At 44.0% G+C, this 25059-nt stretch overlaps 1 protein-coding gene across 1 annotated transcript in view; it reads left to right on the forward strand.

The window, feature by feature from the left end:
• Positions 1–10730, forward strand: part of LOC310791693 (plexin-C1-like) — a gene marked incomplete at both ends in the record, with an annotated part of 125697 nt that extends 114967 nt beyond the window's left edge. The window contains 6 exons of the mRNA XM_083653348.1: positions 4837–4971; positions 6117–6217; positions 8060–8168; positions 8272–8434; positions 9886–9988; positions 10631–10730. Coding sequence (XP_083509474.1) covers positions 4837–4971; positions 6117–6217; positions 8060–8168; positions 8272–8434; positions 9886–9988; positions 10631–10730 — 711 coding nt within the window. The remainder of the gene's footprint in view (positions 1–4836; positions 4972–6116; positions 6218–8059; positions 8169–8271; positions 8435–9885; positions 9989–10630) is intronic.
• Positions 10731–25059: the final 14329 nt, after the last annotated feature.

The raw sequence follows: 25059 nt of genomic DNA on the forward strand, positions 1-25059 counted from the left end.
CCCCAACCAATGCCGCCGTCTCCGAAGGCAGACAAGGGGGCTCTGACTCAGCGAGGCCTACCTTCCCGACCTGTAGTTTGGGCAGGACACCCACCATCTCCTTCTTTGAACGCCTCTTCTTTGCTCCTGACCGAAGGCTGACGACACTACGGGGACCTCCCAGCGTCAAGCTGGGACCTATGTGTGGGTCAAGAACTGGAATTGGCTGCTGCTGAGGTACGGGTTCAGACTCGGCGAGGGGAAGGTCCACAGGTTGTGCCTCAGGGCCGGCAGACTTGGAGGCCCCCTGCGGGGGGACGGAGCTGATCTGCAGGCAGTGATTGAACTTCTCAATGAGACGATCGACAGTCTTCTCCAACTCCTTAACCTTCTTGGAGACACACTGCCACTCCTGGGTCCTGCAGGGAACGCTGCCCAACCGTACGGGTTTCGGGGCTGGACTCTTAGAGCCTTGACCCGCTGAGAGTCTCACAGGCCGGCGAGTGTTGGACCCACTTACTGGACGCAGGGAGCAGGAGGAGAGGTGATGCCCGGCTCGACCACAGTACCGGCAGCTCCGGGTGTCCAAACGGCGCTGCCTCTCCTCTGGTGTGATGCGAACCCTGCCGGTCTGATCACGGTACAGATGGCTGCTGGTGTTCAGATGTGGCTGCCTTTGCTGTGGGATGACACTAACTCCCCCCCAGAGTATGCGCTTAGGAGCTGGAGGCGGCCGAGAGGCAGGGCTAGAAGCAACGGCCGCTGTAGCTGGGGGGGTAGCAGGTCTGGAAACCTCCGGAACGACGGTGCGCTCGGAAGCAGATGCAGCGGCAGGAGGAATAGGAGGCACGGGAGCAGTAGGGAATGACCTTTGGAGGTCCTCCACCGTCATGCCCTCGGCCCGCAGGAAATCTGCGAGCCTCTCCTTGAAATCGTCTCCATACTCAGCAGCACCCAGCAGGGGCACGTGCTGTGGCTCAACCAGCTGCTGCGAAGCAGGCACGGTGGGAGCAAGAGGCGTCGCTGCACTGGAAACCTCCGGTGTTTGGGTTGGGGCGACTGATCGCTCAGAAGTTGGGGCTGGGAATGACACCCAGTCCCCAGACTCGCAGTCTCCGCTCAGAAGCTGGGACTGCGGAATGACACCCTCAGGAGGGTTTAGTCCGTCGAGACGATCCAGCCGGTTAACCAGGAGGGCGTACCGATCCTCGGCCTTGGAAGCCAGAGCCTGGATTGCTTGTTCCTGGTGGGCAATCAGCTCAATTATTGTTCGCAAGGCCTCCCTGATTGGCGGAAATGTATCCGCTAGATCCGGTTCTGAGTTGTTCATACTGTCAGGCTTGGTGTGGGAAATGTGGATCTAGTCGCGGATAGTTGATGGCCAAGACACACTTGGTAAACTGAAGTCTCGATGAGTAGGAACGCTGTTGAACTTGATAGCTGGGTCTGCAAGGTTCGAAGTTGGGAACGGTTGCAGAGTGTTGTCGCAAGATTCGTTTATGAACAACTACTGAGGGCCTGCAGAAACGAACCTTTATAGATCCCGAACATGACATCACCTGTGTTGTGACATCACCAGCGAGGCCATTCGAAAGGCATGACTGAGACACCTATGAATCATGACATCATCACCGTCTGCGACATCATCAGTGATCCATGACATCATAGTAGGAACGACGACATCATAGTAGGAATGATGACATCACAGTAGGAATGATGACATCATCCTAACATTGGAACAGTACTTCGGCGGCCTCCGATGACGTAGCATCCTTGTAATTCAGCCAAATTAGGACCTTTCCTTGACTTTGAGGCCATTTACACCTGGCACTAACATGCATTTTCTGTGATCAGATTGCAATTGGATAGTACTTGACCACTTGAAAGTACAGGTGTAAACACCCCCAACACATTGAAGACGGATTGCAATCTGATCGGCAAAGCCACCTCTGCAGTGATGCATTGTGACCACATTGAACACAAGTCTAAATGCAATGTGTCCTCCCAATCCTCATGCAGCAAATGTATGCGGATTGAGAGGACACCTGTTTTGGGTGATCAGATTCCAATCAGATTGCAATCTGATCACAGAAAATGCATGTAAGTGCCAGGTGTATATGGCCTCTTTGAGAAACGGCTACTCTACCACATACACACAGGGAAGGAATGACACAAGATTAACACACAACCAATGACACACAACCAAATGACTAACGTCATCACAGTGTGCAGCTGGCATCACAGCAGGTTCAGTGCCAGGGAAGTATAGGGAAGTATAGGGTCGACCAATGAGACCATGTTTCAACCAGTTCAACCAAACCTGATGGAAGGAGCCCACTTCATAATCCCAGTGACAAACTGTCTTTCTCATAGTAGCCACTTCATTGTAGTGAGACAAAAAAAAAAGTGTGTGACCTCACTGTATGAAATTACCTATTGTGACTTCTAGGATAATCCCATGCGAGGTATAAAGGCTGCTGCTGCAAGCTGCACTTCCTGCTGTGGTTTGGAAGATTCTCGTGGTGATTCTCAAGAATCACCATGATTGACTGATTGTGGTTGGACGCTATGTTGTTTCCATTATTTTGTCCGTACAATTCTTGTTTGATGTCGAGCTAATTTTCAAAGTGAGAGTGAAGATCATGGTATCATATGAAACTAGAAGCCTATAAAGCATGCATTGGTGCCTACCATTTCATGCTCCTTTGTTGGGTAGGGGGCTAAATAACGCACCAAATTTTGGCGAGTGAAAAACTGGCTTGGCCATTTTCAAAAGAGTCCCGAGCTCTGACCCAGGCATGTGCGGGGGTGTGGGGGTGGGGGGCGTCAGAGGGTGCTCAAGCACTGCCTCTTTGCACCTTGATGTCCATGTGCCCTTTTTGTCCGCGGACGATATTACTGTAACGGACTGTTCTTGTATCTGTGATAGAGCTCTTTTATTTTGAAAGTCCGGAAAAGGAAGTGGACTGTTGTTCGCTCTGTCTGTCTCTCTCTCTCTCTCTCGCCTGTTGAGGAAACACATGGCAGCATGTCCCAACATGGAGCGGTATCAGTGTCATTATTTCATTCCTACTGTAATTACAAAATATAAAGAACCCAAGGACGCTCAGTTACATTAAGGTAGCGTCCAAGCATGTTCCGAACTGGGAATCTTCTGCACACTGAGCCACTCCACTATCCAGTCGACTAAATAAGCATAAGGGAAAAATGGACATGGCCCTTTCCAAAAGGGTCCCTTGACCTCTCATCTTAAGATATCTGAATGGTAATGAGTTCTATGGGTACCCATGAGTCTCCCCTTTACAGACATGTCACAAATGTGTTATTTTCCTCTATTCTATTTGAATATTTCCACATACTGGGGCCCCTAAACAATCTTGGAATTGCATAAATTGGGTAAGACAGGAAATCTGAGACTCTTGTCGATTCAATTAGCCCAATTGTATTCATGTGTGATGATGTTAGTCCCCATAGTAGCCACTTCATTGTAGTGAGACCAAAAAAAAAGTGTGTGACCTCACTGTATGAAATGACCTATTGTGACTTCTAGGATAATCCCAGCCTCATGAAATGCTACAACCACAAACTAACCTAGGACATTCAGTGGATCTATGGCATGGGGATGGCCATCATATTTATATAATGTTCTAAGCCCAAACTCTATAAACATTCAACATTTGAATAGCTGCGTTACCAAAACACAAGGTCTATTACAGATTTATGAAAAGAAAACTGTGTCACAGTTCTAAGCAGCACCTCAAATTAATCTTCAGGTTCCCAGCTTTCAGATGACCACCTCTATGTGGCCTTTACTGTTGACCTGCTATCTCATCCTAAAATTGGCATTCCCCCACAAAAAAAGACAAAAATGTGTGTCTGGTAGGGAGGGGTGGAGTAGAAGAGGTTAAAGGAATTATTCTCAAGAATATTATGATCTTATTGTTTTCTTCATAGCCTTTTGCAACCCATTCTCACTCCGAGCGCGTAGCATATTGATGCTTTGTCACGTCCCTTGTCCGCTTGTTACTAACACGGTACCTTTGAGCGACCCATGAAACGACTTGGGCTTTCCGACTAAACTCAATGTAAACCCATGGAAGTAATCTTTGACGCTCATGGCAACTGCTCCCCCATTAGTCAACTGCTCCCCCATTAGGGTCTGGGGGGAGGAGCTAACCTCTCCCAGACCCTAACCCTAAACCTAACCTCTCCCACCCCTTACGCCTAAACCTAACCTCCCCCAGGCCCTAACCCTAAACCTAACCTCTCCCACCCCCCATGCCTAAACCTAACCTCCCCCAGACCCTAACCCTAAACCTAACCTCTCCCACCCCCCACGCCTAAATCTAACCTCCTCAAGGGTACCGTGTTAGTAACAAGCGACACACAAGGGACGGGACAAAGCGTCAATATGCTACGCGCTCGGAGTGAGAACGTGTTGCCTATTGATATGTTGAATAACTTGATGATATGGCGAGGATTGGGATAATGTACTATGTAATAATGAGCGAATTGGTGCGAATGCATCTGAACTAAGCATAACACTATTGTGGTATTTTTGCAAGTTTGGCAGGTCTGCATATGTGCCCCTTTTTAACAAGGTCTCTAGTCTGCACAGCCCTGCTCTCACCACAAGATATCTGAACGAGAATGGGTTCTATGGAGACCCACAAGTCTCCCAAGCCAAGCTAGCTTCAAATGCTGAGCTTCAAATGTGATAGTTATGAATAATGGGGAAAATAGTCATTGCCATTTATATATATTTTTTAAGTTCTTTCTTTGCAAGTTTTCCAGTAGCTAACTTTTGGCTCCAGACAGTAAATGTTTGTATAACTGAAAGTGTAATTGTCTTGTCAGCTTGCTGTGGACCACACATATCAGACCACCTGCCCCCTGGTGCTCTACAGGGCTGATAATGACCGCCAAGTGTTTCCCAGAATGCACCTGGACCAAGTGGATCGTAAACATGTCTACGTGGCTTTAGGAAACCAGGTAGGCTCAACATGTGTAACAGTATATTATGTAATGTGAATAATGCTAGAAAACCGCACTGCATCACACTTATAATGACATGATATATCTGATTTTTTGTAAATCTACTAATCGCTAATCCTGAAGGACCACTAATCTCATCGGAATTTGTGTGATCCAATTTGAATTAATAGCTATTCATTTGCACATATGCATGCAGAAATGGTCCGTGTTGTTTCCGCGGCATGTTACTTTGTTCCAGAGCGCTTTTCTTCTCATGAAATATATTTTCAGGAGTGTAGGCAGACCTAACCTCGCGTCACCAGGCTCTTCTCGGCGAGAAAGAGCCTGGCCTCCGTTTACAAGTGATTTTGTCACCCGGCCTGTTTCCGGCCTAGAGCCCACCCTAGACAGGAAACAAGCAGTGGAAATAGCTTGTTCACTTGAGGATCAGACACAACGAATAAGAAAATAAAACGGCAAACAACAAAACAAAAGATGGAACCGAACAAAGTTTTTAAAGAAGTTATTGTAGAAACATCGCGGATTCACAATATCACATATTTTAAGCCAATACAGAAGCTTTACTTTTCTAACAAATGGCCAGTTGATGGAATAGTTATACAGTAGTTGTCTGACAGCTGTTATTGATAATGGAGGATCAAGTACAACAGTTGAAATCCAAAGGCATCTCTGCTGCCTGTGCTGGGAAAGACATGGACATTGATCATAAGATTTCACATGGCGAGTACTCCATTGTCTTTGGCTCTCCAGAAACCTTCCTCAGCAGTGATTACTGGAGAAATGTGCTAACGCTACGATACAACTTGTGTTGTTGTTCTTTTTATCAGGCTCTAGCTAACCTCGCCGCGTCAAGCTAAAGGCAACAAAGACGATTTTTTGCACACTTATTTCCGGTATTGTTTCCTGTTTCCTTGGTTTACGCCTCCATGGCCAAAAGCGGTGTAAAGGGTGCCCAGACTAAGGCAGACCACTCGTGGCCTACCTGCAGTATCTCCACGGCCCACCAGGGGGCCACGGCCTACACTTTGGGAATCACTGCTCTAGTGTGTCTCCAGCCTCACATGTCTGTTTGCCACCATAGCACCACATGTGGGCCATGTTTGCTGCGTGTTGCTGACTGTGTGCATGTGTTTTGGTTCCAGTTGAAACGTGTACCGGTGTCTCAGTGTCAAACACACAGGAGCCTGCAGGCCTGTTGGTCTGCACAGGATCCCTTCTGTGGCTGGTGCAGCTCTGTCAGCAGGTCAGACATCTGCACACATCTCTCACATTTACTATGGAGCAGATTTAGCACAGATGATGTTTTGCTATATGGTTCATCAATTACAAATTGCTACTTATCTACAAAAGATGGCAGCTTGCGGAAACAAAATATTTTGGCTTCACTTTTGCATGGCGGTAGGAAGTGTAGATGTGTCATCCATCTTTTACACAGTCAATTCTGTTGGGTATCAACACTGGAGGGAAATCTCGGAAGTGATGAATCAAACCATAAGCACACAAATCATCTGTGAGTCTGGCTTTCTCTGCCTCAGGAGTTTTTGGATTGCTTACCGTTTGATTTGTCACTTCCAAGATTTCCCACCAGTGTTGATACCAGAGAGAATTTTATTGGTGAACCTGCAGCATCTTAGTTAGCGGGGATGGAGCACTTTCCTCTGTTGCAACTCCACTTTGTGTGAACTTTTAGGTTGCTAAAGACTGATGTATTTTTACATAAAAATCTTGCCTAGTGCAGTGTTGATTTTTAACTATTTTTATGTCTCCGCCTGGCGATAGTCATGGCCGGAGGCATTATGGTTTCGGATTGTCCGTCCGTCTCTATCACCCAAATGTAATGTAATAATGTTACGTTAACAAAAAAAAAAGGTGAGTTTACACAAAAGGGTAGGCCACGCCTCCTTGGAATATGATGTCATCTTTTTTTTCTCCTCAAATGGTTAGGTAACATCTTCAGTATTACATAAATGTATTACATAAAATGTGTTGGATTTTCACCCCATATATTAACTGATTGTAGGCTATGTGCTATTTAAAATAACAATAATAATATATATATATATATATTGCTGAAATGATTTACCACTACAAGGCTGCAATTTAACTTTCCTCGCTTATACAGAGGAAAAAGAAAGCCAAGCAAGCAGGCAAAAAGTCCAGTGTGGGACAGTATTCATTGTGGGTTAGGGTTAGGGTTAGGTTAACCCTAACCCTAACCCCTAATATGTTGAAATACATATAAGTGTATAAGCACAATGACAGCTAATGCAGGAAGTTTGGTTGGTTCATTAACTGTTGAGTAGACCTACCTAAGACAGGTGTAAAAACTCGCATTTATGTGTTATGTTATGTTATGAATATTATGTTTGTTATGTATGTTCTATTTTCAATGTCAAAAGCAATTTTGGTAACACTTTCTATGAAGGTCATGTCTATAATGCATTATGAGCACATTCATAAGGCATTATAATGCATTTATAAGGCTTTATAAGACCCTTTATAAATGTTTATAATCATGCATAACACCTTATAACAAGGTTTATAAAGTATTATAAGTGGTGGATATAATGTCTTATAAGTTCAGCATTCATAATGCTTTATATCTCCAAGCACAAGTGTTTTAAAGAACAATCTTAGTCATGGGTTACATAGCACGTTATAACTACCATAACTTTAGCCAGTTATAAAGACACACAGAGAACTGCACTACCGTGTCATACCAGATAATAAATTATATGTTTCTGGATTGGAATAATAGCTTATAAACATGAATAATGTGTTATAGCTTGATTTTGGGGGCTAAAGTGAGTTAGCTAGTAAAGTGACAACACTGTATAAGGTTATTAGCAATTGTATGATGGTATTACACAATTATGAGGACTTATGAGCAGTTCTGAAATGAATAATATCTTATAATATAGACATGACCTTCATAGAAAGTGTTAACGCAATGTTTTACATAATGATTAATTGGTCGTTAACATGACCAATTAATCAATTAAGGTGATACAAATGTGCATACCGAATTCAAATAATTGTAAACTTGGTAATGACATTATTTATCTTTCCTATCGGACCACTCTAGTTGTACGTTTGAAGACAAGTGTCCAGACTCATTCTGGTTCTCCATTCCCGACGATGCCAGACAACAGAAAATGGTTTCTTATCGAGTGGAGAGGACGAGTGGTGGGCAGGTACAAACAAGGGACAATTAAGCCTTTTAATTTCCTGGTCAGTTGTGGATCATCGGTCGAGTCCGTTTCCCATTTCAACCCCTGCATCTCGCTTCCTCCTCAGGTCAGTGTGACCGTCCAGACCCACCTGAGTCTGGGTCGACAGTCACTAGATAACTTCGCCTGTGAATTCATTGGGGGGAGCGGCGAGCTGTGTAGCAAACAGCTTCGCCCCAACTTCCCACAATGCACCTGCATCCTGAACAACAGCACGCTGCCTGCTGAAGGTCAGTGACTTTGAACTCCTAAAGAACACTTGAATGGTTTCTCTCCAAAACAATGCATCTCGTATCCAGATTGTATACTGTATGATTTAACCATACGTTTACACCTGGTGTGTCTCCAGCGTCCACGTTGAGATCCGATTGAGATCCGATTGCTCTGCCCAGTTCAAACAGCGACGACACATACTTTTGAAGCGGGTAAAGATACCTTGCTGGTTTGGAACAGTCGTGCGATTAGATACAGTATTTCTGTCCACATAGTTGTATGTGGATTGACAACGCAATTGCAATTCCAATTCCACAATGTGGTCACAATGTGTCCCTGACCACCTCCGGAGGTGGTTTGGCTGATCGGATCAGAATCCGGACTCAATGAGTCCAGGCTGCATTTACACCTGTACCTTCATGTGGTCAAGCACTATCCCATTGCAATCCCATCACCAAACACATTTTAATGCCAGGTGTAAAGGGGACCGATTTGTGTTTTGGGAGGAAAATAATCTACCTGATCTGCACTGCTTGATATTTAAAAAGAAAATTACTGTTATTAAAAAAAATTATATTATTTTTCAAGGAATGTGATCAGGGCTGCAATATTTGACTTGTCTCAGTCCCATGGCTGTTTTGTCTGTTTTATGCGCTACTGAAAATATAAGAAATGTGTGATTTCATTGATGTTTGGTTTGTTTTCTCCCTGCAAACCACTAAAGGTATTTCACCTGTAGAAACCTACACGTCATTATAATAATGATTTCTTTAACTTCTATTGATTATCTATGATGCTGAAGGGTTTAGTGCAGATGGATCACATCTCTGTTCATCCTGCAGAAAAATGAAAAAATTATCGCCTGTTTTAATCTTGGTCATGCATTGCTCTGGTCTCCGTCTTGACTTGGTCTCTAATAAGTTCAATAACATTCAATAGTGAGCTTTACCTTTACGACAGAAATCACTTTTCTTAGAGTATGTGTCTTCTGACATATCTGACTTCACTGGTTCTGCAGGTAGTTGACTTTGGTACAGCTGCTAGCTCAACGGCTCTAGTAGTATAGACTAGAGTGTGGATTTAATGTCAAAGACTATACAGAACCACATCTGAGAAGACTAATTGTTCTCAAATAAATAATTTCTGTCTCCCGGCTTAGCTCTCATTTCAATTATGTTACTAGCAGTTCTCTCGAACAATACGAGCTCTTACAAAGCCATTCTGTGGTCACAGCCAGGAGTATTTCAAGCTGTTATGGCTCGGTCCTTGTTCCTCTTCCTCACTTCCTGTTGGTTAAACGGTGAATTCTTTTTCACATTGTGTTTGTTCTGATGTCTCACTTCGAGTTAACTGGACTGAACTTGGCTCCTGAGAGCCACAGAGCCATGACAAAATCACATGACTTTGGAATCAAGCTATTCTTCATTTTGTGGCTCCCGCCATTCATCATGTTGTTTCCTATCAACAGGCCTGGAGGTCACTGTGAGGATTAGAGTTGGGATGGATTCTCTGAAAGAAACACTGGAGCTGACCAACTGTTCTGACATCAGAGGAACACCCACTTCTGCCCTGTGAGTGACAGTCTGATACACTGAGTTGTAGCTTGAGTTAACCTGACGAGCAAACACACAGATATTAATGTAAATATGCTAATGCTAACTGCTACTAGCAGGGGTGTAGTGGAGGGTAAACGCAAGTAAACACAGTTTACCCACCTCTTTGATAGTTTACTCACGTATTTTCAGATCAACCGTATCAATCAATGAGGGGAAACAAGGTGGTGACTAGGATAGTTTACCTGGCCACCTCTGTATTTACCACACACCCCTGGCTACTAGCTATGTTAGCTAGAGTGCTAATCAGATGTGTTAACAACAAGACAATGATGGTTAGCTGACCAGATGCTATCGTTAGCTAAACTTACAAAATCAAAACACCATATCAATCAGATGGATCAGTGATGAAATGACAGTGACAGAAATTAACCATCTGTTCGATTCTGCTGAGATGACAAAACACAGTCAGCTGTTCACAGAGTAGACCACCTCCAACATGGCCACCGGAGGGGGGTGACATCACCTGAAAGCTCTCAATACCTTTTTATAATAATTCTCGTGATCTTTGAGTTGATCAAATCATTGTGATATCAGAATTTGATATTGATGGTGTTAACATGATATCTGGACATCTGATAATGTTTGTTTTGTCCCCAGGTGTCGTCGGTGCGTCTCGGTCGGATGCAGCTGGAGAAACAACGTGTGTTCCTGGGCAACGACAGGAGCTATCAGTGTAATAATCCTATTCATCCTTTAGGACAGTGGTTCCCAACCTTTGTTTGTCTTATGTAACCCTTGAGCTGTTTTGCCATGCCAATAGTGCCCCCTCACTCATACCAATAGTACCCCTCACTCATACCAATAATGCCCCATCACTCATGCCAATAGTACCCCTCACTCATGCCAATAGTGTCCCCTCACTCATACCAATAGTGCCCCCTCACTCATACCAAATAGTACCCCTCACGCATGCCAATAGTACCCCTCACTCATGCCAATAGTGCCCCCTCACTCATACCAATAGTACCCCTCACTCATGCCAATAGTACCCCTCACTCATGCCAATAGTACCCCTCACTCATGACAATAGTACCCCTCACTCATGCCAATAGTGCCCCCTCACTCATACAAATAGTGCCCCTCACTCATGCCAATAGTACCCCTCACTCATGCTAATATTACCCCTCACTCATACCAATAGTACCCCCTCAACCATGCCAATGCTGTCTCCTGACTCATGCCAATAGTGTCCCGTCACTCATGCCAATATTACCCCCTCACTGATACCAATAGTGTCCCCTCACTCATGCCAATAGTGCCCCCTCACTCATGCCAATAGTGTCCCCTCACTCATGCCAATAGTGTCCCCTCACTCATGCCAATAGTGTCCCCTCAAATGAAAGAAAGTGTCGCACACTCTGGCTCCATATGCATACTTTAATGATGACGTTTCGGCCGTCCGGCCTTCTTCAAAATCAACAGCAGTTTGGAACAACAGGTACTGGAAATGTTTTAAAGGCTAGGCCACACCCTATTCACACATCTGGTGGTGATTACATGATCATTGGGGTGAGGCAAACAATCAGTGACTGACTAGTCAATCATATACAGTATTCAACAAACACCATACAATTACAAAGTTAGCTAAACCAATATATATATATATATATATATATATATATACACTAACCAAAATACATAGATAGATATAAATCCTCTTAGAGGTACGGCAACCATTTTAGGGCATCCTCGTCAGTCAGAGTATAGGCTATCGTTCCTCAGTCTAAAGCGTTGTCAGTTGTCATGTCTCCTATAGTAAACCGTCGAGTGTGCTCTGAAACACCTTCAGTCCTCACACGAAAACGCTGTCATTCCTCCTGCCTCACTTATCACTCAAACTAGCTGTCAGGCATCACTCCTCACGTCTCACACAAAAACGTTGTCGATCCTCCTGCAGACTAGCTGTCAGGCATCACTCAAACTAGCTGTCAGTCATCACATGAAAATGCTGTCATTCATTGTTTTTGGTTGTTCTTCCATGTGTGATGGGGAAAGAATGCCTGTGAATTTAGCAACCAGTTTTTACAACTTCACTTCCGGTTGAATGATTTTGCCTTTCAAAATAAAAGCGCACGTTTTTTTATATTTACAATGGATTAAAGTAGTAAACTATGAGACCCAATAGAATTAACATAGTAACACTAAGAGGAACATCTAGTTTAATAATCAAAGATTAAACTAGATGTTCCTCTTAGTGTTACGATGTTAATTCTCCTCCCACACAGAATTAACATAGTAACACTAAGAGTTACATCTAGTTTAATCTTTGATTATTAAACTAGATGTTCCTCTTAGTGTTACGATGTTAATTATGTTGGGTCTCATGGATTACTACTTTAATCTATTGTAAATTAAAAAAAACACGCTTTTATTTTGAAGGCAAAATCACTCAACCGAAAGTGAAGTTGTAAGAAATTGTTGCTCATTTCACAGAGGCATTCTACACGGAAGAACAACCAAAAACAACGAATGACAGCGATTTCATGTGATGACTGACAGCTAGTTTGAGTGATGTCTGACAACTAGTCTGCAGGAGGATCGACAACGTTTTTGTGTGAGACGTGAGGAGTGATGCCTGACAGCTAGTTTGAGTGATGTCTGACAACTAGTTTGAGTGATGTCTGACAACTAGTCTGCAGGAGGATCGACAACGTTTTTGTGTGAGACGTGAGGAGTGATGCCTGACAGCTAGTTTGAGTGATAAGTGAGGCAGGAGGAATGACAGCGTTTTCGTGTGAGGACTGAAGGTGTTTCAGAGCACACTCGACGGTTTAATATTACTCACTCATGCCAATAGTGCCCCCTCACTCATGCCTGGGGTTCCTCTGCCTTTCCGACATGCTGCCACTCCGAACGTTAACTTCCATTATTCGGACTGGCGGTCGTTCACCTTAGAAGCCGCAATGCCGACCTTAGGTTTAGGCGTGGGGGTGGGAGAGGTTAGGTTTTGGGTTAGGGTCTGGGGGAGGTTAGGTTTAGGCATGGGGGGAGGTTAGGTTTGGCGTGGGGGCTGGGAGAGGTTAGTGAAAAACGGGGAATATAGACCCCCGTTTCTGAGTGCCGATATTTCGGAGTGGCAGAACGTCGGAGTGGCAGCACGTCGGAGTGGCAGCATGTAACCCTCATGCCTATTGTTTGTGCCTCAGAGAAAACACTGTGGCTGGAATGGGTCAGTGAATGGGTCAGTGAATGGGTCAGTGAATGGGTCAGTGAACGTACGAGTAGCCTAAATCCATACAAAATATATGTGTCACTGAAGCACCAGTTTTTGGGCTTGGCCTCTTTCTTCCTTTGGTCACCGGGCTCCCCTAAAACTGAATCTGGTGCGACTGCAACTGGACGTTTGAGCCATTTATCCATTGTGGTTGCTGCCGTAGCTATTTGGTTTGTGCGCAGTTTTGACATGCGTGAACGTGACCTCTTCACAGAAACAGTTGACACCATCAACTGTGCCAAAATCTCTATCTGGGACACACACACACACACACACACACACACACACACACACACACACACACACACACACACACACACACACACACACACACACACACACACACACCTAAGCCGTTTTCCCACATGCGTACCGGAAAATTACCTGCAAGTCAATATCGGACATTTCCCTTCACACCTGGGCGCTCGCATGTGGGAATATAGCAGCGAAATTGCCTGTATGTTGGGGGGCGGGGCGGCACTGCAGAGCGGTTGGGGAGTGACGTGTCGGCAAAACTCCGATGGTGAAATAAGTTTGCTTGTCACACAATAAATCACACTCGTTTAACTTAAGAGGGCATGTGTATGTTGTATCATTCACATTCGCTAACCAGTCTTTGAACTGAAATATTTGAAGAAGTTGGGATCCGTGTCTGAGAGAAATAGCCTGGCTGGTTCGATGTTCACCTGCGTCGCATTGAAGCACTTTTTACAGGCTGGCTTTGTTTGATGTGTCCGGGCTTGCCTTCGCTGTCGGCAACGTAAGCAAAATACTTCCACATTTGCTTCGTGCATTTGCTTCGTCTGTGTCCCTGTCGGGCTGTGACTGAAGGAGGAGGACTGAAGGACTGTGGCCAGAGAGCGAGCAGGCAGCAGAGAGGGGAGAGGGGGAAATCAGCACGCCCACACATGAAGCTGACATACCGCTCTTATTATCACAAGATCATTTCGCCAGTTTGCTTTAATGTGCGCGAATGATTAGATTATGCCCGCTGGAACATTAAGCAACGTGTGTACACCTCGCCCATGAGAGAAGGACCGGTGTCGCGGCAAATGACTGGACCCGTTCTACACTTGTGTCCCCTTAAGAGCATACCGCTCTTCTGACTGGCTCGAAACTGGTGAAATGTCCGCGATGACGGGGTCGCGCTTATACCGGAAAACAACTTTCACACATGAAGGCATTAGACCACGTTCCGGTCATTTAGCGGTAAAAAGCGCATGTGGGAAAACGGCTACACACACACACACACACACACACACACACACACACACACACACACACACACACACACACACACACACACACACACACACACACACACACACACACACACACACATGGCCATTTAAAAAAAAAAGTGAATGGGATTCTTTCCCCTTTAAAGATATCGTCATGCATTTCTACCAGTTTAATCTTCACATTAACTCATTCACTGCCAATATCTGACTGGCATTTTTGGCACAGGCCAAGTATTTCCATAATGTTTGGTCATCTTTCAAGACCCACAGTAAATTCTGTACTAGGACTACAGTGATGTCCAATACCTCGAAATGAAGATCTAAGTCTCTACTTTCACCCCCAAAAAGAAAGTTAGCTTTTAGCATGTTCTGTACTCTACTTATAACCCTTTTTATACACCCCATGTTCACCAAAAAAGCCTGTCTGGGAAGAGAAAAGGGAGAAAAAAGCATTTTTGTAAAAGGGCACAATCTCAGGCATAACTCACTCTCAATTCTTTTATTTTGAACTGTATTGACATCAGACATGTAAATATTATTCGTTAGGACACAAATGACAAAAAAAATATATATATATATATATATATATACACACATGAAGTGCTTTTTTTTTACATTCAACAATACAGTTTACTCGGTGTGAGTGTGCAGACAGACAGACAGACAGACAGACAGACAGACACACCGACAGACAGACAGACAGACAGACAGACAGACACACACACACACACACACACACACACACACACACACACACACGATCCCCCTTTTAGATTTCTAACCCAACATAGGATAAGCAATAACCACGCCCTGTGGCGCTGGGATTGGCCAGGAGCAACACTGGAGGGCACGCAGCCCAGCGATTTCATGAACCAACTGAAGAGCTCTTGAGAAGGACAGCGGGCTGCTGTGAGTGCCTTCTGCCCGCTGCTGCCTAGCTGTTCCTGTGTTTATTTTTGATTTGTTCTGGTACACCAGTCCTCGTCCATGTCTCCCTGTCATATCAACTCTGCTATTTGATCGTTCCCGTTTTCCCCTCGGCTATTCAACACGTCCTCACCGCCCTCGCAAACTGATCGATCATTTCCTCATTCCTCCGATGATCAAACACATCTCTTGATTACTTTCTCCCGTTTTCTCCTGGCTGGCACAGAGGAAGGCGACTCCAGCTCGTGCAGCGCGCCGAGGGCGTTTCAATGGCGTTTCTCCTGTCTGCACAAGGAAGCGTTACCCGTTCTCTGCTTTTCCTCTTGCTCAATTTCAAAACAACAGCTGCGGTATGTGTTTGATCGCGTGCTGTCGGCTACCCTTTGAAGGCAGGGACCTGTGTCTGTGTCACAGGCTGGGCAAGTGTTTGCTGCAGGCGCTGCACCAATAAAAACAAAAACACGTCAAACACGTCCTTGGCGGGGAAGGCCATTGCTGATAACACGTCAAAGACGTCATTGGCGGTGAATGAGTTAAGAGACATATTTTTTGTATTACAATTTTTCTTAAAAAGTATATATATGCAATTTATCTTTAAAAAAATCCAATACACCTGTAGTGTCAAAAGGGCCATTTTGGCCAATTTCGGGTTTTTCGCCCCGTATAGAGATTTTCTCACACACCCCAAGTTGTTCGCAGGGGTCACATCAGTCTCTAACAGTTGAGATATTCTCTCCTAACTGAAGTGCATACATTTCTGAGCCAGGTCTTCTACTATATTCTTCAAATTCCTAATTGTCAGTTCAACTCGAGATGACACAAAAGCTCTAACTTTGTTTTGAGTCCAGACAGTTTAAGTTAATAAATATATGGCAATTCCTGTGTGTTGTTAGTTGTATTGTAATAAGTTGCCATTCTGAACAATCTGTAATTACAACAGTTTATATGCTATTTTATGTATATTTAAAGCAGCTACGAGCAACTTTTTCGATTGTTATTAAACAGTAGGCTATAATTACAATATTGATGCATCACATCTTACCTATAATAGTAGCTGAGACCAAAGCCGTGTGAATCGGAGATTGCTCCCTTAGATGATTATTAAGTCTGTGTCTGTCTAAACTCGCGTCAACAGGGGGCTCTCTCTCTCTCTCCTTCCTTAGCGCCGGACCGGATAAACGCAGAAGTGAAACCCGGAAGTGAAACGCAGCTGCCTGCCTACCCCGTTCGTGCTGCCTACCAACATAGCATAAACAATGTGAACGCCATGCATACTCTCGCGAACATCTCTCGTTATATTCTAACAGGTTTTTTGGAAGTTATTTTGTGGTTATGGCCGAAGTGGCTGCTGCAAACAGTTTCATTTCACTTCCTGATCTGCCCTGGCCACAGAGAGACTAACACTGGCTGATTCACTCAGGGTTCAAGCGAGACGACTCTGCGTTGGTCTCGTCTACTATTAGAGGTAAGATGTGATGCATTGATATTAAATTTAGACTGTTTAATAACAATCGAAAATCTTGCTCGTAGCTGCTTTAATGATATATTGCCTAAATTGCATATTAAACCCTTTTTTTAAGAAAAAGTGTAATACAACATTGAGTGCCAATGACGACTTTAGTCGTCAATTCATTTAGTGACGTAGAGTGCCATTGACGACTAAAGTCGTCAATTGCGTTTTTTGATGGAGGGATGTCGATCTAAGCCTCTTACATCGCGTCTTACAATATGGGAGCTATTGAATGTGTCTAACCTATTTTACAGAACCCTTAGGTGGCGACAGTGCTCTCCAGATTACAGAAATGTCAGGAATACAGCCTGAAAAAGCCGTGATCAAAGAGAAACCGCTCATGCTGCAGCCCAGAGCCATGTAGATTGCTCTGGCTGCTGCTTGACGGTGCCTGCCCACAGCAATCAATCTGCGCACACAACTGAGCTGCTCTGCCTCTGTCTGTCTGTCTGCATATAGTTTCTCCACACGATTACCCACCAGAAAGGCAGCACCCGACCCCGAAGGGCCAAACCTTTACCTGCAGTCCCGTTTGGCATTTCCTTGTCGCGCTGTGAGCTGTCGCAGTGCTGTCGCGCTGTGAGCCGCAGCGCCCGCAAAAACGGAGGCTCCGAAAATAGACTGGGTGCGTGTGGGGAGGAGTTTGCAGCTGAGTGGGGGAGAGGGGGGTGGGGCACGCAGGCTCCACAGAACTACATCAGGTCACTACATCAGAAAATATTAGCTAGAGTCAGTGAATGTGCTTGAAATGCTGCATTTCACAAAAGGCTGAATATCTCAGCTTCTAGATAGAAATGCATGTTTTTGCTGTTTTTGACCTATCTTCTCCGGCTGATAACTAAAGAACGGAAAATGGTATCAATAAACTTTTTTTGCTGATGATACAATAGAGCCTCCTTGTTCTTTTTGCGTGTTCGGTGTTTACATAGTAATATCACACAATATTCTGTGGGCCTCGAGAAATCACTGAAAACGCTCTGAAACTCTGGCACTGGGCACATCCGTTCTCCAAAAGTGGCTGGCACTCAATGAGTTCATGTGAAGATGAAACTGGTAGAAATTCATGAGGATATCTTTAAAGGAAAAAAATCCCATTCACTTTTTAGAAAACCCGGCCATTTTGGCCATTTTCGGGGTTTTCGTCCCGGATAGAGATTTTGGCACACATCCCAAGTTGTTTGTAGGGGTCATATTAGTATCTATTAGTTGAGATATTCTCTCCTAAATGAAGTGCATACATATCTGAGCCAGGTCCTAGACTAGTTAGCATGGGTTCCCTCATCTCAAAGTCAATGGGTTTTTGGCCAGCGCACGCAGGTTGCAGGCCCTATAACAGGGTTTGTCCACCCAATTTACTCACCAATTTGCAAGCCGATTTGGTCCCACTCAGAAACCAAGTCACCTTTTACTATGGGTGGAAAAATTACACTAGTTGACCACTAGGTGGCGCTATAACAGCCCTCTTTACCTTTTGGTCCATAACTTTTGAACCGTAGCATCTACAATCACATTTTGTGGTTTTTTGAAAGCCTGCACCGCAGCATAGGCTATTTCATCATGAACTTATGATTTTGAGATACTGCTAACTGGGAGAGAAGTTGAAAAGGCACCATGAGGCTATACAGAGGGGTGGGGTCCTTTTAATGCGACAAATACACATCTTTTAGAATTTCACAACAAATACATGCGTGCGCGCGCAGACACACACACACACACACACACACACACACACACACACACACACACACACACACACACACACACACACACATGAATGTATTATAATACAATGTTTTATTAAATGCAAGTACATAATTAAATAATTATTTTCTAGGGCTTTCTTACATACTGGTTTCCCATTATATCCTTCATACTTTTGCCAGCGACAGCCCTCCACTTTAACAATGTCGCTGCCTGCTACAACCAACAGGCTCATCAACGCTTTTCTGCGCTGACCATATGCTACTAGGTTTCGACCTAACCTTGTTTGAATGCATTTTGGATCGATGCCTGAAATAAGGACTGTGGTTAACAAAAGTTTATGACAGTTTTTTCCGCCCAGCAAGATCATCTTCACAAATTAACACCACACTTATGATTTCCTGGTGATCGTGATTTCTGGCGATTGTATTTACCATAGACAGGAAATATAGTGGACTACCTGAGCTAATTGTTTTTGACACGGCAAAATGAAGCTCACTTCCCGATATTGTTTGATTTTGTTTGATTGGATGAATAGATTTTCCTGGTGCATTGTGGGAAATCTGTTCAAATCTGGAGCCGGGAAAACAGGAAGGGGCGTGAGCGTGGACGGGACTCGGGGGAGGGTCCGAATTGCTCTCTGAAAAATGTCCCCCTAGCCACGACAGCCATCTTGTTCAAGATGTTCTCACAGTGAATACAGTGGTTGTGCTGTGGTTGGGATCATCTGGTTTGCTGTGGCTGGTGTCAATCAAGGAAAATCCCGCCCCAAAAGTTAGTCTTATTTATCGCCTCTTTTACTCGAAATGGGACCATAATTTAGAAAACGGAGCCCATGAGAGCATGAAAAATACTTGAAATTGTTTATTCAGACCATAAACTCATTCGGAAAATGTTTATTTAAGACACAGACCGAGAGAGAAGTCGGCTCATTTTTCAATTGAGGCCAATGTATGTGACGTCACTTCGGGACCCTACGTGCGCCCCCCTCCGGCCTTTCGAGTGAATGGAATTCCAGGACTGGGATCATAAATTCCCCCATTGTGTTGGGCACTGGTATTTACGCTTAAAAAATCATAAAAGTGATGTTTATTTTTAAGATGATCTTGCTGAATACAACAAAGTATCAAACACCTTTGTTAACCACAGATCTGGGATTGCAGATTTTCTGCAATAATCCAACCCAATGGTTTTTTTCTTTTTTGTCTTTCTTTATTTGACGAGGGAACCCAGGGGCAGGGTGATGTTAACTTTCAGGTTGCCCTACAAAAATATGTCATCCCTGCAGCACTCTATTCAATATACACTCACTGGCCACTTTATTATACCTGCTGTTAATGCAAACAGCCTGGAAGCTGTCTCATCCCAGCATGCTTTGTGTTCCTTCATCTCCTCTCTCTCTCCCTCTGTCCCTTCTCCCCCTCTCTCTGTCCCTCCCCCCTCTCGCTCCCCCCTCTCTCTGTCACTCCCCCCCCCTCTTTCGTTCTCTCTCTCCTTCTCTTCTGCAGGAGATTTGCCAGTTTGATTCTGGACGGAAGTTCTTGGTAAGTCTGATCCTCTTCACATCAGGACCACATTCACACACCATCACACTCCCACTTTTTTAGCTGACTTTTCAATATTTTAGGGAAAAAAAGACCTATATATTCACACCATCATCTATTGACCATCTGAACTACAGCTGACTGATTTGCAACAAATAATATATAACCCCCCCCCCCGTACGCAGACCACACACACACACACACACACAACATTTGTATATGTTTACTGTGAAATAAATAACTGCACACCACACACACAACTTGAAATACGTTTTACTGAGTCATATCTGTGCAATATCTGACCCAAAGCCTCGTTCACATTGAAGGGTAAATAACTGGAAAACTGATACCTGATTGTTTACACATGTAGCTTATTTATACGGAACTAGTTTATTTATGCATATATATATATATATATATATATATATATATATATATATATATATATATATATATATATAACTAACCCTAACCCCATACTTTTGTGTGAGAGTACATTGAGAGGTAAGCGAACCGGAGCCAATTTCCTTGTATGTGCACATACTTGGCCAATAAAACTGATTCAGATTTTGATTCTGATTCTAATGGTGTGTAGGTTTTTCTATTCACACTGATTGGTTTTGGTTTTGAAACTCGATGGCATGAGGGTTAGTAGATGATGCTAGAATTTTCATATAGAGTCCAGCAAGAGAATTATAGACTCTTGCAAATTTGAAATTGAAATATTAAAACATTGCGATTTTTTTCAGCTAAATGTGAAGGGTTACCTCACATTCTGACTGACTTCCTTCTTGACTGTGTTGTGTGTGTGTGTGTGTGTGTGTGTGTGTGTGTGTGTGTGTGTGTGTGTGTGTGTGTGTGTGTGTGTGTGTGTGTGCGTGCGTGTGTGCGTGTGTGCGTGTGTGTGTGTTACTGTAGAAACCAGAGATCTCATCGGTCAGACCCAGTGTTCTGTCATTCCATGGCAGAAACCGGGTGGTTTTGACGGGTCGGAACCTGTGGAATGTGACCCGAGTCCGGATCCAGGCCCACATGGACTGCAGTTCCAAGGAGTGAGTCAATAATAATTATAGCTGCTGCGCAGCAATGGGTCGTGGCCGGGCAGGTCTCAAGGCTTTGAGCTAGAGGTCTTCGGGTATGCCCGACCCCCCGAATACCCGATGCGGAACATCCCAAGGAATCCAGGGAAAGAATAAGTTTGATTATAGACCCTACGGTTCAAAAGTTATGAACCAAAACATAAAGAGGGCTGTTATAGCGTCACCATCTTGTCAATTTTTATTTTATTTTTATTTAACCTTTATTTAACCAGGTCGGTCCCATTGAGATACAAAGACCTCTTTTTCAAGGGAAGCCTGGCCAAGATAGCAGCATGAAATAAATAAAGTTACAACATTAAAACAGACAAATACCAATGCACAAACATGCAATAAAACATGCAAAAGCAGTTACAACGTTCATAAAAAACATGTGCAAATGTGAAAATAATCTACTTCTATGACCTTAATTAGAATTTTGAAAGTTCCAAGTGGAACAAGTTCCTTCAGTTTGAGGTTGCTCTGAAGTGAGTTGCAAGCTGTAGGGGCAGAATACATGAAAGCATGTTTGCCAAGATCCGTACGAATTTTGGGGACATTTAGCTGGTAGTAATTGGTTGAGCGTAAGCGGTAATTACTGTGGGCTCTAGAAATATAGCCACAGAGGTACGGTGGAATTAATCCAAGGATGGATTTATAGATAAACATGTACCAATGGGTGAGCCTACGTGCAGCCAGAGAGGGCCACTCAACCCTGGCATACTGTATAGGGTGCAGTGGTGAGTGAGGGCTTTACAGCCCGTGACAAACCTCAGAGCACCATGATATACAGTAGGGCTGTGGCGATTCACTTATCTCCCGATTCGATACTATCACGATTCTTGGGTGCCGATTCGATTTATATTGCGATTCTTAAGTATTGCGATTCTACGATTATTGCGATTCTACGATTATTGCGATTCGATATTACGATTTATTGCGATTTTTGTTTATTTTTTTCTTTTATTTTTTCAGTTTGTTTGCTTTTTTACACTAGATTAGAACATGGGAAAAGTTGAATCATACACTAGAGACTGTATATTATATATCATGAGTAGGGCTGGGCGATATAGTTAAAAACAGGGGCAGACTGGGATCATAATTCAGGCCGGCCATTAGATACCAAGCAGGCCAGGCCGATATGGGCCGACACGCGTGAAATTTGGGCCGTTTGAAGCCCAATTTGGGCCGTTTGAAGCCAGATTTGGGCCGTTTGAAGTCCAATTTTACAATGAGATGCATCCACTTTAACCCTGAAGTGTAATTATTACTTCAGACTAACTAATAAAGTAATAAAACCACTAGTAAACCAGTAGGTGGCGCCTGGCCTGCTGTTCAGTGAGTGGCCTGACTGCAAGCACCAAAAAAAAAAAATCTTTTTTTTTTTTTTTTTTTTTGCGATTATCGATTCTGGAATAAAAGATCGATCCAAAAAATCGTGACATTAAAAATCGCGATACTTAGGTGAATCGATTTTTTCCCCCACCCCTAATATACAGTGTCCAGAGAATGGAGACAATAGACAGGAGCATGCATATACAACAGATCACCATAGTCAAGCACAGGGAGAAAGGTGGCTGCAACCAATTTCTTCCTGGCAACGAAAGAAAAGCATGACCTGTTTCGAAAGAAGAAACCCAGCTTCAGTTTCAACTTTTTCACGAGACTTTCAATGTGGAGTCTGAAAGATAAACGATCATCAATTAAAATGCCCCAAAACTTATAAGATGACACTAATTCGATCTGCGTGCCCTGCAGAGACAACATGTTGGGAGGAGGATCTGTGGTCTTTCTGCCATTTGAAAACAACATAAATTTAGTTGTTGCTGCATTTAGGACAAGTTTTAAATCAGTTAGTTGAGACTCAACGACATTAAAAGCAGTCTGCAAATAGCCAAGGGCATGAGTGAGAGTGGATCGACAGCAATAGATTACAGTGTCATCTAAATAAAAATGGAACTTAGCATTGGGAACATTACGGCCCAGCTTATCCACATAAATGGTGAACAAAATTGGACCCAGGACCGAGCCCTGGGTCAAATCTTTGGGACCAAGGGCTTTTTGGTGCAATCTTTTCGTGGATAGTAAAAGACCCCTCTGTGAACCTCCCTAACAAGTTTTGTAGCTGTACCTCGTATGGTTTCTGAGATACAGCTAAATGCGTTGTTTTTGTGAACATCATTCTCTCTACCCAACATGCAACACTCCTGCTCAGAGATACTCTTAAGCTATATTTATCTGGTCAAATTACACTGGATTCCTGCTTCCAGTACACTTTTTTCATGTGTTTTTTAACAGAGAAGAGCTGCAGCTGCTCAAAAGATAATGTAGAATTTATGAGAGTGAGACCATGAGTGATATAGCACTTGTAATACAGGTATAGGTATGTCTGAAGTCTATATAATAGCGTGCGTGCATGTGTCAAGTGTCAATACAAGAAGGAAGGTTGGCCATAATGACAATGAATCAGCACTTCCTGCCGCCCTTCAAAATAAAACAATTTAGAAGGTACAGGTACTGAATGCTGCTATAGCGCCCCCTAAAGGCGAAATGACACAATATTTATCCTATAGGCTCAGAGTACATCCTTCCACACCTGGACCAAGGTTGGTTAGGATCGCACGTTGTGTTCCAGAGTTATGGCGATTCTTGTGAAATTGGCCCCACCCACAGAAGTTTGGAAGTCGATTATATCGCAACGGTGTGCTTTTTTCAAATACCACGAAACAGTGTTGTGCAGGACACTCATCACATGATTTGTGCTTTGGTTTGGTGAAGATTGGACAAAATTTCAAGGAGGAATCGCAAAAGAACTGTTTTGGACCAAATTCTGAATGGCGGAAAATCTAGTCAGACGGAAATGGGCGTGGCCTAGATGAGTAGATGCGGAAGGACCCAAGGAATCCAGGGAAAAAAGAAGTTTGATGATAGACCCTACGGTTCAAAAGTTATGGACCAGAATGTAAAGAGGGCTGTTATAGCGCCACCATCTGCTCAATTTGTGTAATTCTTTCGTGTATAGTAAAAGGCCCCTCTGTGCACCTCCCTACCAAGTTTCGTAGCTGTAGCTGTTATGGTTTCTGAATTACAGCTAATTTACTGCAAGATTTTTCGAAACCCCATGCAAGTCAATGGGGAAAGAAATGGCGCTTAATGGCGAATAGCGCCCAAACCGCTTGACCAAACCCTTAGAAAAGTCATAGCACACCTGTCCTCAATAAGCCGCATGTTTTGAGTTCGGGCATGTCTATGTGGCAAGAAATTGTGGGAGTTTTTACGTGCCAAAAAAGTGGCTGCTGCACAGCAATGGGTCGTGGCTGGGCAAGTCTCAAGGCTTTGAGCTATTATGACATCACAATTGCTCGAGTGACATCAGTGATGGCATCACAATTGCTTGACTGACTGATGACATCACAAATACAACCTAATTGCCATAGGTAATAGTTCTAGAATACACCTCTTGGTGCTACTTGGACACATCATCAGTGATGGACCCGGGGTCATAGGGTGTTTCGGGTCTTTGATCATCAGACACCCTCGCCCGGGCGACCCTAGTCAGGGGTGATCAGCCCCAGACTTGTGTCCAAGTGGCCCACTACTCCACGGATCCCCCCTTCGGATCCACAGCCATCTTGAAGCTTTTTCCGCAGCCTCTGAGATGTTTTTGATGGCTCTTTTGCACAGCTGACCTTTTACTCCAAGGAGTTTGAGGGTTCGGTATAATGACTGGCCAGCGAAACCCCGGCACCCTACTTCGACTGGTTCGCCGCGGGCTTTCCAGCCTTTGTTCCTGCACTCCGTCACAAGCTCAGC

Source organism: Poromitra crassiceps (genome assembly GCF_964638095.1).
Source record: "Poromitra crassiceps genome assembly, chromosome: 2".
In the NCBI taxonomy this organism is placed as follows: domain Eukaryota; kingdom Metazoa; phylum Chordata; class Actinopteri; order Beryciformes; family Melamphaidae; genus Poromitra; species Poromitra crassiceps.